Raw genomic sequence first — 16,517 nt, 5'->3', positions numbered from 1 at the left:
AAAATAACTGCTGCCCCAATCCAAATCCTTAGTCAATGTAGCAACACTCTTTGCATGCTCTCTCAATTTAGTCAGCCTATGTATGTACTAAAAAAATGATGTATATATTTCAGTATGTTGTCAACAGTATCTATTGCTGCATTTATATATATATATATATATATATATATATATATATATATATATATATATATATATATATATATATATATATATGTATGTATGTAGCAATAAGGTCTATTTAGACGTCATGAGATATTTTAAAAAAACTATATAATCTGTAAATATGTAGTTTTATTGTTTTTAAAGTTATTTAAATATAGTTTATGATTAAGTATTTTAGATTTATTAAATTCGCATTTTCTTCCCTCACAAGTGTTTTTAAAAATAAGAATTAATATGCTTGTTAAATTTAAACCCTAATATTTTCATTTTTTAAGTTGTGCTACAGGAACTTAAAATGGTGATCATATAATGAGGCATTTAATGTAAAATGGGTACAGAGCCACAAATTGTCAAAAAAGTGGATGAAAGGTCATGGAAAATTCGTCCCTATGTTTCAGATCAACAAGTAAAAGACATTGCATATAAATGTTTTGGGTTAGATGTCAGTAATGTTAAAGAAATTGTTTCCTATGAAGATAGAAATTTTTTATTGGAAGGTAAGACTAATTTATCTTGATGTAATTTAAAAAAAGTAATTAAATATTTTTATAAAAATTTTATTTGAAAATAAAATATTTCCTTATATTAGGTATTATATATTAGGTACTATATATTAGGTAAATATTAGGTTGATTTACTTATTATTCAGTATTTATATATTTTTTTGTGATATGCTATTATATTATTAATTGTATAATTATTATGTTATATATTTTTATATATTTCAGTATTTATGTACTTTTTGAAGTCAGTATTTATATATTATTTAGTATATATATATATATATATATATATATATATATATATATATATATATATATATATATATATATATATATATATATATATATATATATATATATATATATATATTGTAGCGCTAAAAAATGTGCAATAATTATGTATCAACTTAATATAAAGTTTTTATAACTAGGTTGAGACCGTAGTATTATCAAGTGTTAATATTATTATCAGGCATTAATAGCTGGAGGATAAGATATAATAAAATATTTGATGGGTGCACCAATGTCTACGTTTAGCTGATGTCGATGTCTACAGGCCGATACTGATGCAAACATATAACTATTTCTAATATGATTTTCGAACGTAGTTTAGGGAATTAAATTTATAAATAATTTAATTAGAAGTAACAATGATCAAAGCATCTGTAAGCCTAATCTCAGATTTTTTTGCTATTGATAAAAATAATTGTCTGAAAGGAATTTATAAAGTTTACAAATTAATCATATCAAGAGGAGGAACATCTGTTAAAAAAATGACCATCCAATTTAAGGGCACATATGAAAGCAAATATTCAAAAGTTTTTTAGAAAAGATAAGAAAAGTGTTAAAAAACATTAAAAAATATAAAAGTATTAAAAAAACAAAAAAAGAGATTTTAGATCTCTTTCAACCAGTAAATAAATTGACTAGTGTTTTATTTTAATTTCAAATGAATTTAAAATGGCAAAATAAATGTTTTATTTAAACTTCAAATAAAGTAGTTAAAATAAAAAAAGCTTTAAAATAATTAAAATAAGTTACATGTGGAAATTAAATACTCATTTAAACTGTTGTTCATTGTTGTAGATTATGCTTTTTACCAATGTGCTATGTTGATTCGATTTTTAGGTGAAAAATTGGGAAATATTCTCCATAACTCATAATAAAATAAGTTTCTTATTGAAAATAACTTGGAACTAATAATTTCTTAAGGTTTTGAGGCTCATAGTACTAGCTTCTTACAAACGAGTTTCTTATTAAAAAACCAAAACATTGTGTAGTGAAAATTACTTATAAAAAAGAATAATATTAGAAACTTGTTCTTTATTATACCTTTTCAAAATGAGTTAATTAATTTTAAGATTAAAAAAAAAAAAGGATTTAAAAAAACTCCTGTACTTTTATTGCATGAGTTTTAATATCAGAACACTGCATTTAAATTAAGTGGAAAATTTTTAATTGAAATAAGTTATGCATGTTTTATTCAAGACTGTTAACATAATGTTTTAGGGTAGTTTCTTTTCATATCTTTAAAACATGAAATAATCTTATTTAGTGTAAAATAAAAGTTCACTAAGAAACTTATAAACAAAAATGGTAAAACGTTGCGTTTAATTTTTAAATTATTAGGCAAATGTGGATGTTTGTATAAGGAAATTTTGGCAAACTTGGCTTTCATTTTTCTATCAATTTTATGCCAAATGTTTTCCAGTTTGTGGAGCCCTGATATATATATATGTGTGTGTGTGTATATATATATATATATATATATATATATATATATATATATATATATATATATATATATATATATATATATATATATATATATATATATATATATATATATATATACATATATATATATATATATATATATATATATATATATATATATATATATATATATATCAGCATGAAAAATAACAACTGGTCAAGGGTCAACAACCACCCGAAATGACAAAAGTTGCTATATTGACCTCTTACAAGGAGTTCTTAGTGTTCAAAAAAAGTTAAAGTTTTGAAAAATATTTGGCAAAAAATAAGGATGTAACTTAGAAAAACCGTTTACTAAAATTTTATAAAATCATTTAAATTTTGAAAAAGCTTTTTAAATAGTTTTTATCACTTTAAATAGTTTTATCGTTTATGGTAAGCTTTGTTGATAAATATTATATGTGATGTAAGCTAGATCTATTAATTTTTTTGCTTCATTTATTTAGATTAGTTTCATTTTAATGGTGGTGAAAATCCTTTTTTCATAAATAATAGAAGTTCTCATTTTATTATTTTGATAAAAATATCTAATACATTTTTAATAATAATGCAATAATATATATTTGCTGTAGCTAAGAACATTTTTTATTCAACTGTATTCATCTTTTTTTTTTTCTTTAAATGTTTTTATTCATTTTCTCATAAGTTTTTGCCGCTAATTAAGATGAATAAATAAATGACTAGAGAAATTTATAAATTTTTTTTTTTTTTTCCGAAAATGAAATCTTAAAAAAATATATATATATATTTAGTAAAAATCTTTTTTTATGTAACAGTAATTTTTATAGTGTTTCATGAAACAATTGACTTCTTAGTATTAATTTTCCTTATTTTAGGTACCAGATTGATCTACTTTTGAATAACATTTTTTTCAAAATATTGGGGATCTTTTAAATGTTTAAGGGTCTTGGGGGTAACTCTAAAAACATTTTTATTTAAAAGTTTTTTTATTTCCAATGTTATTTTATTATATTTAATACATTAAGAGGTATTGAAATGCAATTTTTGAAAATTGTTGTTTTTCAGCCCTTCCCTTATATATATATATATATATATATATATATATATATATATATATATATATATATATATATATATATATATATATATATATATATATATATATATATATATATCAGGAATGCGAAGTCCCAAAATGGACTCCAGATTTAAAAATCACAAAAAGATTGCTTCTTTCTAGTTTTTGGTATCAAGGAGCTTTATAAATATAAAAAAGCTTATGGGCTACTAATGGGGGAAAAATCAAGACTTATAGGTCAGAAGAATAATCCATTTTTAAACCCAGAGTCCTAAAGGTAAATTGGCAGCTAAGACTCCGGGATTCCAGGACTCCGGGCTTAAAAACAATAAGTTCCAAGTCATTAAATATCATAAATTTTTTTCTTATAGCAGATCATTAACATGTTTAGAGGACACCAGAGACCATAAAAAATTAAAGTTATTACGCCAGAGTCCTTTTGGGACTCCACATCCCATATATATATATATATATATATATATATATATATATATATATATATATATATATATATATATATATATATATATATATATATATATATATATATATATATCAAGGCTCAACAACTTAGCAAATATTTAGCATAAAATTGACAAATATTTAGCATATTAATTGAAAAATCAACCAAGTTCTTGTTGCTGTTGCTGACAAACAAATCATTTCAACAATTGGTTTTGCGACTTCAAAGACTACTGGATATTTCTAACAACCAACAATGTTCCAGTAATTCTTTGCACTTATTTTAAAAATTGTCTCTTTTTCATTTCTCTGTCAGTGTTGTCATTTCTCCAACAAATTCAATCATTTCGCTTTCAACTTTCTCAGTGATTTTTGGATTTGTTTTGGAGGCTAATTCTGAAATAGAACTGATTATATCAGTCTTATCCTCACCAAAAAAGAATCCTTCTGTATTTCACAAAAATAATAGTACACCTAAGCTTATGGAGCATCATCATTTTCAAGTCTTTTAATGATGTTAGAAAGATATTCAATATCTTTCATGAGTTTTGCCAAACTATCCCAGAAAGCATTTGATTTAACTAGCGTCAAAACAGCAGCCAAATTTGTTTTAACTAGTGTCAAAACAGTGGCGAAATTTGTTTTTGAAGCAATTTCTTTCAAAGAAACATACTTTGTCATATGTAGGTCATTCATTGAATTCAAATTGACTGAGTCATTGAGTCAAAAAAGACATTGTGAGTGAGCAAGGAGTATTAGCTGCAGTTCTCTTTTGGTCAAACTTTGCTTTAATAATGTGATAATTTTTCACAAACTTGATGATATTCTCAGCTTCTTTGATGGTCTTTGAACTTTCAGCAGTACTCAAAATGTCCTTAACAAGAAGATTTCATCACTGGAGCTTGTCAATGATAATGCTTTTGAACTTTAGTAGGTTTTTAGTTTTATTTAAAATAAATAGTGGTTAAAAATAAAAATAAAAAGTTAAGAATATCTCTTTTATTTACAAAAGATGTGTGAATAATTAAAAATAATAAAGCAAAAGAATTTACAAAATCTTGTTGATTAAAACTTTTGATTTTACAAAATCCATTCAAGTTTTAATTTTTTAATTTAAATTTTCTATTCTCATTGGGACGAGACGTTTTAAAAAGAGTAAACATTCCATTCTATCTGTTAGCATTAATAACTTCATATCTTTCCATTCATTGTTTGTACAAAATAGAAAACTGCATTCTAATTTAAACTGAATGTGTGATTTAATTATTATCAAGTGAATAATTTTTTATATACTTGATTATATACTTAATAAATATATAATAGACTTATACTAATATAATATATATTAGTGTAAATATATATACTTATACAAATATAATATATAAATAACTTATATACTGATGTATATTTTGAGAAATGTGTTTGTGAAAATAGTGATGTTCCTTTTTTTATTTTGTTGTTTGTGAGCATGCTTCCAAAAGTTTCAATTCAAAGTTATATAACAAATATATTTGTTATGCATATTGTTTATTAAAACTTTTTTTTTTAAAGTTTTTAGTTTTGTTTAGCTTCAGAAAATATTAGTGAAAATATTTAGTTTATTAACTTATATTTGCCAAAAAATATTTGATATCCCAACTTAGATGTTTTTGAATTTTATATATTATAGTCATTAATTAATAGAATGTCATCGAACCTGTACAAAATCCAAGCTATAAGTGAAATTTTAGCTTAATAAATTTTTTATGCTAGATATTTATGAATATTGCGCTAGATATATCATTTTTTAACATTTAAGTTTGGAATTTTCATTGAAGTGTTGCAAGTTTTAATATTTTATTACATAGACTTTTATGCAATTCAAAGTAAAAGTTCTAGTTAAGCGAAGTTTTTTGTCAAATGGACCCTAAATAACTGTACGAGTTGGCAAATGGTTCAACTTCAATAAAAACCAGAATACGATTAAGCGAATAATATGATAAAGTTCAACTGGAATTTTAAAAAAAAATGCTGAGTTTAGCTTTGAAATAGAAGAAATGGATTGAACTTATGCCTCATAAATTAAAATTAAAGTACATCATGCATAAATTATGCCTGACATACTTTATTACAAATATAACTTCTTTATTTAACAATATGCAAACTCATTTGTTTAAACATATTTTGACTTCAGCAAAAAAAATTTACTGAAAATATTTTTTTTTAGAATTAACTTATAATTTTCTCCCTCGCAAGATCTTCTGGCGAGCGTGATTTTTTACTCTAGTAACGAAACTAGCAAGCACTATTTGTCGCTCCCGGAAGGCCATTTATGGGCGTGTTTCACATGTACAGAGTACATACAAATTTTTCTGAACCCTAGAAAATTAATAAGTGCATCTCTACTTTAATCAAATTCAAAATTGCAATCAAATGAACTATAAAAACAAGTATTTCTTGTTGATACTCGTGGTTTGAAAAGTAAGTACACATGTTAATTTTGAAATTGGCTTCGCCCAACTTTACAGACAATAGCGAAAAGTAATATTGGCCTCACCAGGTTGTTATGTGTCAACCAACATCCTCTTAAAACATAATGAAATTTTCTTTCATAAAGACTTTTACCAAGGAATATAAAAATTAGCTTCAAATAATATTCTTTTAAGATTGCTAAATGGCTTTGGTCCATCATAATTCTTGTTTTGTGATGGCTAAATTTGCCCTTTGTAAGAACTCATCTTTTTTTAAATAAAATTTTTTTTTTTAGTTTTTTTTAGTTAAGTCTAAGCAATTTTTTTAGCATATTTTTAAAATGTTCACATTTTCAAAATATGTTAACAGTCATGGTTAAATCAACAAAACAAATATCATTTAAATGGTTGTATAATGACTTGTGTTTACATGCCTTTCTGACCATGGCTAAAATGTACAACAAACCATGTAAAACATATCTTCATTTTGTTCTCTTTAGCAAATAAATGACCAGTTGATCTTATTTGTCTTGATTTTGCTAAGGCATTTTACACTGAACCTCATAGGCGTTTAAAACTTGAGCTGTATGTTGTAAGCGGAAAAATTTTAGACTGGATAAATGAGTTTATAAGTAACAGACATCAATGAGTCAAACAAGGTGATGTTTTTTTTTTACATGGAAAAGTGTTCTAAGTGGTGTACCTCTGTGAGATCTGTGTTCAGACCGTTGTTATTTTTGATATTTATTAACGATTTGCCTGATTGCCTTCAAAATGCAACAAAATGTATGCTGATAATACAAAGATTTTATCAACAATTGAAAATAAAGAAAAAGTAGAAACTGTACAAGCTGACTTTGATAAAGCTGTCATTTGGTCAAAAAATGGTTAATTTCCTTTAATTTTGACAAATGCCTAGTTATGCATTATGGAACAAAAAACAAAAGTCAAACTTATCAAATAGATAGCATAGAAGTTGAAAAAACATTTTTAGTGACAGATTTGAGAGTAAATTTTTCCAATATTCTAAAGTGGAAACAACGGATTATATCATCTATTTCAAAAACAAATTCAATTTTAGTACAAATAAAAAAACTTTTGCACATCACAAAGTTATTTAATAAAGTTATTATGCTAAGTATTTGTTAACATATTGATTATTTGCTACAGTATGATCTTCAAACATAAAAGAATTATGCTGCCACAGTATGATCTTCAAACATAAAAGAATTATGCTGCCACAGTATGATCTTCAAACATAATAGAATTATGCTGCCACAGTATGATCTTCAAACATAAAAGAATTATGCTGCCACAGTATGATTTTCAAACATAAAAGAATTATGCTGCCACAGTATGATCTTCAAACATAAAAGAAGACATTTGTAATTTAGAAAAAATTCAAAAATGAGCAACTAAAATAGTTCCTGATCCCAATTCCCGAAAAAACTTAGCATAAAGGTCCTCTTGCCAAACCTAATAAAACAACTCTGGAGCAGAGAAGATTCAGATGAAACATAACACAAGTGTACGAAATGTTTAAAGAATGAGAAAAAGTTTTCTTGTTAATCCACTATCATTTAAAAATTTAAACACCAGAGGTTACAAGTTTAGATACAACAGGGAAATTGTTAGCAATACAATCAGACATAACTTCTTAACAAATAGAATGGCACCATTATGAAATTCTTTGCCGGAAAAGGCTGTCAATGCAAAATCTTTGAAGGAGTTTAAAAAAATTTATGATAGTATTCATAAGTGACAAATTACACACGTTTATAAAAACTTTCATTGATATTTGATAAGGCTGTCAAAGTGTGTAATTCACTCTTGCTGGTGATGATACCAGCTTCAGCATAAACAACAATAATAAAATAAGAATTACTCATAACATTTGTAAATAGTTTTAAAAAAAAACTTTAATTTATTTTGTTTAAACTAAACTTTTTTTATATTTGGATGCAAATCAATTATTCATCCATTAAGGAAGTTGAGAAAATAAAGTTTAAAATTATAAAATTAATTATTAATAATTATCTGTAATTATCAAATTTTCATAAATAATAGATGAATAGTGAATTAGTCTGAAAAACTTGTTGTCTCATCTTTGAATGATTCAATTTTAATGGTGAGTTATTGTTGTTTCTTATGACCAAAAAGCTTGGTTATTATAATTCTTTGAAAATTATTTTTTAGGTAAATTGATCAATGAGAAATATAAAGAATTCGACAAGTTTGTTTTAAAGATTTTTAATGGTGAATTTACTTTGTTTAAACATATTTTCGAGAGCAACAACTCTATTTTGCTAAACTCTGCCAAAAACTGGTCATTTCAAACACCCGTTCCTATTGAAACTTTGAATTGTAATGAAACCATAGGAGTTTGTAAAGTTCCTTTGCAAAAGGGATTTATTTGTGAAGAAGATTCTAAAAGTGAACTTATAAGTGAAGATGGTTGGTACGATTTTGCTCATCTAGTGAGATTAGTTATTTATATTCCTGGTCAAGTCGTAAATGTAAAAGAAATGAACGAAGACCTTTTGTTTAGCTTTGGAAAGATGGTAGCTGAATTAGCTATTGGTTTACAGGTGCGTTTTTTAAAAAATTAAAAAAAATCTATTTTATTATTCTCTTATTTTTCTTTTCTTTGTTGCTTTTTTTCCAAAAAATTAAAAATGTCAAAGAATTAAAACCCATTTAAGTCATATACAGGGGCAGATCTAGCATTTTTTGGTATTTAAGATCACTTACTTCCAGACATGGAACAAACTCCAAACCTGTATATGTTTATAAATCTTCAGTTTTCTAGTTTTTTTTATTTTGGCTTTAGTCTCAAGTTTCATAAAGTTAGTACATTTTGAGCCTCAAATGTTTTGCAATTCTTTCTTAATAAAATAAAGGTTTCATAGAGATGCTTAGAATAAGTTTATCAGAAAGCAAATGCTGCCAAAATTTTATCAAAAAGCAAATGCTGCTACCTTAAAGGCAGTTTTGTCCCTAACCTTTAACTTTAAAAATCAAAAGTTAATAGGGAAAACCAAAATATTGACTTTAAAACAGAATCAAGGTTGAGGATTAACATAAGTTTCGATATGATTATAAAATTTAGATATCTCAAACTGAAAGAAAAAATTATAGGAACTATTTGAATTAAAATTTAGACTTGTAAATTTTAACAAAATTTAATTAAATTAATAAAAAGATAATTTATATTATATTTTTGAAAATATAATTTTGTGAATAAGTAATTTTTATTAGTTTTTAAAAATTAAAAGTGATTACAATATTATCAATCATGTATTGTTTTTTATTTTCAAAACAGCAAAACAAGAATTTTATAAAAAATATATATACAGATAAGGTTTTAGATTGGTAATTTTTTACAATAAATAAGCTTTCTGAGAAATGATGTTTAAAAAATGTACTGAAAAAATCTAAGCTAAAGGGAAAATTAAAAAAATTATGTTAACTGAAAAAAGATACAAAATCCTTATGAGTGAGAAAATAAATGAATCAAGCCTGAAAAAATAAAATCCTAAAAATAATATATATACAGTACTGTGAATATGTTTTAGACCACTTGTATAATTAGATGTATTTACAATTTTTTTTCTATGTAATTTTTTTAAACCATACTTAAGTTTAATGATATATAAGAAAAGTTGAAAGAATATATTATTTTGAATAAACAAAATTTATGAGGGAACATAAGGGATTTGTTTGTTTATTTATTAAAACAATGTGTCATAATAACTACATCTAAAACAGGATATTCGAAGACTACTGTTACAGAAATCATTAAAAAGTTTAGAGAAACTGGCTCCCTTGAAGATAGAAAGAGAAGTGGTAGACCTCCTAATCTAACAAACGATGACAATATATATTTAAAAACCCTTTCTTTAAGAAATAGAAAAAAAGCATCAACCAAGTTGGCAAAGGACATTAACACAGCAACTGGGAAAAATGTCAGCTCTTCTTGTATTCAACAACACCTACTCAAATTGGGATTAAAAAGGTGTGTTGCAATTCGAAAACCATTATTACAGCGTGGCAATAAAGAAGAAGGACTTAAATATGCGAAACAACACAAAGATTGGGCCCAGGAAATAGTTAATCGGTTCTGTACACTGATGAGTCTAAATTCGAAATTTTTAGAACGAAAGGACCCCAATATGTTTGAAGAAGAATTGAAGAAGCCTATCAGCCCAAGTGTTTAAACCCTACCATTAAACACGGAGGAGGCTCTTTACAAGTTTGGGGCTGTTTATCTTCATCTGGAGTAGGTGATTTGATCAAAATAGAGTGGCGATACACCGGGGAACATTATGTAGATATCCTAAAGGTTCTATCATCTGGAATGAATAATAAAAGACTAATAGGTCATAATTTTATTCTGCACAATGACCCAAAACATTGTTTCTGAGTGGCAAAAAAAATGTTTAAATGAAATGGCAAAAAAAGGAGTACTGGAATTGATGGCCTGGCCTCCCCAGAGTCCAGATTTGAATATAATTGAGTATATTTGGGATTACCTGGACAAAAAGAAGGTTGAACATGCTCCCTGAAATGCTGAAGAGTGTTTTGAAGTACTTCAAAGAGAATGGCACAACATACCCCAAGATTTTATAACTAATTTGTATGAATCTATTCCCCGAAGAATATCGGCTGTGATTAAGGCAAAAGGAGGACATTGTAGATATTAAGAGTTTTTTATGAAGTTTGACATAAAAAAGTTCCATATTTTCCATATTTTGTGTGGAATACATGTGTTTTAATAAGTTTATAATATAGATCTACAAGCTTAAATACTAGAGAAGAATTCTCCAGGATTTTTTGAAAAAATGTAAGTGGTCTAAAACATATTCACAGTACTGTGTATATATATATATATACATATATATATATATATATATATATATATATATATATATATATATATATATATATATATATATATATATATATATATATATATACATATATATATATATATATATATATGTATATATATATATATACATATATACATATATACATATATACAGGCTTGGTCGGAAAAGGCGTGAGATAGCTCACTGATAGTGAACACGCATACAATATTTAGTTGCGACAACTTGCCCACGGCTTCATAGATGTTTTGAGAACATTTCAAAAAATTATCAAGAGCAAAAAAGTGCACCTGGACCGATGAGAGACAATTACAAAAGTTAAAAGCTTCCTGATTAAATTGTTATAAAATAAGTTTAGAATAATTAATAAACTTCGTCTTTTATAATTAAGCGACACTCTTTTATATAAAGTAAAAAGTTACTATTAATAATTGTTTAATAAAGAAACAATTGTTATTCAATTTATCAAAGAGTTTAGTATAATTTCTTTTATTTGAGTACTTCTGATTTATTTCAACAAGATTCTAATAAACAAACGTTTGTTGATTTATTTAATAAATAAAAAAGTCAATCTTTTTTTAACCATTTCGCGCTTTACGTAGTTGGCCTGAGTTTTGTTTTTACAAATTAAATACGATTCTTTGTAGTACGACGAACAAAAGAAACAATTAAATCATTCAGTTACTATGACATCTTTATAGATGTTTTGAGAACATTCAAGTATGTTTCCATGTTTGTCCGCATAACAATAAGTTTTAAAAATACACGCAAAAAAATTAAATTCTTAACTTTAATCTTTACTAATTAAATGATTTTATATTGACGAATGCTTTAAAAAGATTCGCTAATATAAATTTGTTTTGTTTTAATACGTTGACTTATTGTTGGAGCCACACACACACAGATGTTTAAAAGATTTAATAAAATGGCAGAGTATAAACTTTTTAATAACATATTTTGATCTATATTATTAAAAAGTTTTATATATACAGCATATAATATATACATATATTAGCTTATACGCTGCCTTTTTATTAAATTCAACTTATTTATGCAATCGTATAACAAGAATATGACAATCAAAGATATCATATATATAATGCTAAATATATTTTCGTCCTTCAGGACTCTTAAGTAATGTACATAAATATAAAATTATGTGGGATAAAATTTATATTACAAATTTTTTATCCGTCCGATTCAGATATAGAACTTATATCTTCACTGGTGCAGCTTTCTTCGCTACTATAATCAGTGGCAATACTAGCATTAGCTGAATCAAGGAAAAAAACTCTTCGCTTATCTAAGAAAATATCCACAGCACGACTTAAAATATCATCGCGTTCTTGTTGAGTGAAATTCGTGTCATTCCCTGCTATGATTATTGAGTCTTCCATTGTTGAGTGGTTCATCTTTAAACGCCTATCAGTAAAAATCACAGTCAAAATACTGAAAACGCGTTCGACAGCTGAATTAGAACCAGCAATACACATCAGAAGTTCAACTAAAAGACTCAAGTTTGGAAACTTAATTTTATAATAAAGAAAAATATTCTGCCATATTTGCAATGGTGTGAGTGCAGTGGTGTACTGCGCATTTATTAATAGTTTTGCAGCTCTCCATTCCGAAAGAACCATTTTAAAATCCATTCCTAATTTTTCTAGAGGGTAAAAAAATTCGTTTAGCAATAAAGATATGCTGGCATCACCATACATGCTGTCTGCTGTCCATACTTGCGGATCTAACCAATCCATTGATTCGAATATGGGATTTAACAGCGAACTAAATCTATCGTTTATTAATGGCAGAATGATTTCAATTGCTAATTTTCTTACTTTAATGGCAGAATGAATACATTCAAAGTTAAGATTAGCCATATTGTTGAGTTCAATCTCAACAAACTCAGGGTTTGATTTTTTCAATTCGTTACCTTCTTTGAAATACGAAGAAAGAAGATTGGTTGAACCATCTTTTTCATTGATTATAAACTTGAGTAAATATGAATCAATAATATTATCAATATCTTCATGGCTTAATTCCGCTAAGCTAGCCTTTGTTATATCCACCGCTGGTTTTAACTCATTCACCATTAACATTTGTTTTTCAAAAACCAATGATAATGGTGATAACTTTTCTAAGATGTCCAAATAACTACAAACCATACATAATAGTCTGTAGTCATGCAACCATTTGGACAATCCAGAAAGTTTAGCACGCATATCTGCTTTAGTGTCGCGATCAGCAAGAGTATTATCGAAACCCACAATAAGCGAAGGCCAATTATGTAAAAGTTTTGTAAAGCCGCGTCTCCTGTGACTTATAAAGCGCGTTCCAAATATTTTAGGCAACGTGTAATATGTAATGTTCAAAGCCTCAGCAGCTTTTTTAACTGCGCATTTTAGCTTTCCAGAATTGCGAAATAAATTAAATATGGAAATGTAAAAACGTTCACACTCTTTATACTGGGAAATATCTTTCACAGCATCTTTTATTGCTAATTCTAAACGATGGTTTACGCAGTGAATTTTTATCAGCCACATTCTATCTTTTTTTAATTGTGTTAACACGCCATTATAAATTCCAAAATTAACGCAAGCTCCGTCGGCCGTAGCGCTTACAAGTTTCTATTTGTAAGCTGACGCAGTTAAAGGAACACTACCGGTTTCAATAAAAATGCTATCAATAGCCTTTTTAATGGTATTGGCATTCATACCACCCAAACTGTTCATATCAAGTAAAGAAACTACAAAACAGGCAGGGGTCCCTTCGCGTTCAACGCGCACAAGAATCAACTCTTTTTCATCCTTTGTTTTTCTAGCCTGAGAACCATCGGAAAGAATGGAGGAAAAGTTTGTTTCATTGACAATTTTAGCAACTTTTTCTTTAATGGCACTGGCAATGCATGAGATATATTCACGTGCTAAAAAAGAAATTAAAAACAATAAAATAAAAAAATAATAATAAAACTAATATTTTTCAAATTAAAAAATAAAATGGATAAATCAAAAGGATAAGACCATTCGAATGTAAAATCTTAAAAAAAAAAAAAAATTAAACTTTCATTATAATAGTAACGTAACTTTAATTTGATTTTTTCATTTGAATTATTTTATTAAATTACGAAAAAGAAACTGAACCTAAAAATCAATAACCTGCTTTATTGTTGTCTTTTCCTTGTAAAAGGAGTGCACCATTAAGTCTTTGGCATTTGATCAGTGTCTTGAAATGGCTATGTGGCATGCTTGGTTTTAGAGCCATTTCATAGGCTGTTCTAATCATCTTTAATAACGCTTCGCGGTTGTCTTGTGTAATAGTTAACAAGTTTTCCATATCGAGGTTAGCAATACAACTACTTCCAGGATCTTCTGAGTTACCATTATCAATCAGCACCGCTAATCTATGGCTTTGCCCTCTAAGATGGCGATCAACCTTTATTATTATCAAAGAAAAAATCACGGTTCAAATTAAGCAATTTTCTAAAAAATTTATTCACTTAGTAATATAGTAAATTATAAGATAACTACAGTTATAAGTTATATAATGGTAGAAAAATTATGTTTAAATTAATTCCTGGAGTCACAAATTAAGAACAAGCTAATTATTTTAATTTTACCTGATACTTTGTCACCACACAAGTTCCCTCCGTAAACGCTGTCAAAGAATGATTTGATACTCCTTTAACTAAAGCATCCGTTAAAATTTCAGTTTTGTTCCTAGCACAAATCTTACACCATATTTTGACAACTAAGCCATTTTCTTCCGTGTATCCAATAACTGATTCTTTCCCCCACAAAAGAAAAGTTTTTAAGTTCTTAGATATTGGTTTACTATCTTGAATTTTTTTTGCTTCAGATGTCATTCTTACAAATTTGTTATACTTAAACTTAAATTTACTTATTTCTGTTTTAAATACTTATTAAAATGAAAAATAAAAAAAAAGCCCACTCACTATTCATAATCAGTGGTAAAGCAGTTCCGCTTCCTCCTCGTAATTTATTTTTACCTTTTGAGTTTAATCATAAAAAAATGCTTTCAGATAGTTTGACGTATTTAAAATTTGGTTTTGGTTAGTAAAATAAAAAATAAAAATATAATTCATTTGGAATGTAATTTTTTTGGATACTGATCATTATAGACCGCTAATTCAGGGGTCTAGCACATTGCGGAATTGTTTTTAACATTTTTTAAGATACTGCTAAAAACAACGTTCTAACATTGTCATAGTAACGGAATGATTTAATTGTTTCTTTTGTTCGTCGTACTACAAAGAATCGTATGTAATTTGTAAAAACAAAACTCAGGCCAACTACGTAAAGCGCGAAATGGTTAAAAAAAGATTGACTTTTTTATTTATTAAATAAATCAACAAACGTTTGTTTATTAGAATCTTGTTGAAATAAATCAGAAGTACTCAAATAAAAGAAATTATACTAAACTCTTTGATAAATTGAATAACAATTGTTTCTTTATTAAACAATTATTAATAGTAAGTTTTTACTTTATATAAAAGAGTGTCGCTTAATTATAAAAGACGAAGTTTATTAATTATTCTAAACTTATTTTATAACAATTTAATCAGGCAGCTTTTAATTTTTGTAATTGTCTCTCATCGGTCCAGTTGAACTTTTTTGCGCTTGATTATTTTTTGAAATGTTCTCAAAACATCTATGAAGCCGTGGGCAAGTTGTCGCAACTAAATATTGTATGCGTGGTCAAGATCAGAGTGCGATCGCACGCCTCTCCCGACCAAGCCTGATATTATATACATATATACATATATACATATATATATATATATATATATATATATATATATATATATATATATATATATGTATATATATATATATACATATATACATATATACATATATACATATATACATATATACATATATACATATATATATATATATATATATATATATATATATATATATATATATACATATATATATATATATATATATATATATATATATATATATATATATATATATATATATATATTTATTTATTTATTTATATTTTTAAATTTAAAAGTGTTCCACTTAATGTAGCGCACAGTGGAAATATTTAGGAATGTTTAAAAACTTAGAAGCAGCTGTGTCAGCAAGATATTGGTTGCGGGTTCGAATCAATTTATGAATTTTTTTTGAAGTTTTTGAGTAATTTAGTTTATTATTTTTAGCATTAAAACTTTAGTGGTTTAGTGGAAGTAATTAAGTTTGAA

The 16,517-nt window shown here is 26.2% G+C and overlaps 2 protein-coding genes across 3 annotated transcripts in view; one reads left to right on the top strand and one right to left on the bottom strand.

Annotated features, from left to right (window-relative positions):
* Window positions 1–411: 411 nt before the first annotated feature.
* LOC101240165 (hydroxylysine kinase) overlaps window positions 412–16,517 on the top strand; it is a 25,708-nt gene continuing 9,602 nt past the window's right edge. Inside the window, exons 1-2 of the mRNA XM_065820264.1 lie at window positions 412–662; window positions 8,592–8,983. Of these exons, the coding sequence (XP_065676336.1) occupies window positions 494–662; window positions 8,592–8,983 (561 nt within the window). The 5' untranslated portion in view covers window positions 412–493. The remainder of the gene's footprint in view (window positions 663–8,591; window positions 8,984–16,517) is intronic.
* Window positions 12,097–15,073, bottom strand: LOC136092150 (zinc finger protein 862-like). 2 transcript variants are annotated; one of them, XM_065819878.1, is made up of 3 exons: window positions 14,898–15,073; window positions 14,437–14,713; window positions 12,097–14,204 (listed from the first exon to the last, which is right to left on the bottom strand). In XM_065819878.1, exon 3 carries the CDS (start codon window positions 13,822–13,824, stop codon window positions 12,472–12,474), a length of 1,353 nt encoding a protein of 450 aa, XP_065675950.1. In that variant the 5' UTR covers window positions 13,825–14,204; window positions 14,437–14,713; window positions 14,898–15,073; the 3' UTR covers window positions 12,097–12,471. The 2 variants fall into 2 exon arrangements, with proteins under 2 accessions (XP_065675950.1, XP_065675949.1); XM_065819877.1 differs by having other exon boundaries at window positions 14,437–15,073.

This window comes from Hydra vulgaris, chromosome 15, assembly GCF_038396675.1.
Source record: "Hydra vulgaris chromosome 15, alternate assembly HydraT2T_AEP".
Lineage (NCBI taxonomy): Eukaryota > Metazoa > Cnidaria > Hydrozoa > Anthoathecata > Hydridae > Hydra > Hydra vulgaris.
Note: the sequence above shows the minus strand (reverse complement) of the source record. Positions and strands in the feature narration are given on the sequence as shown.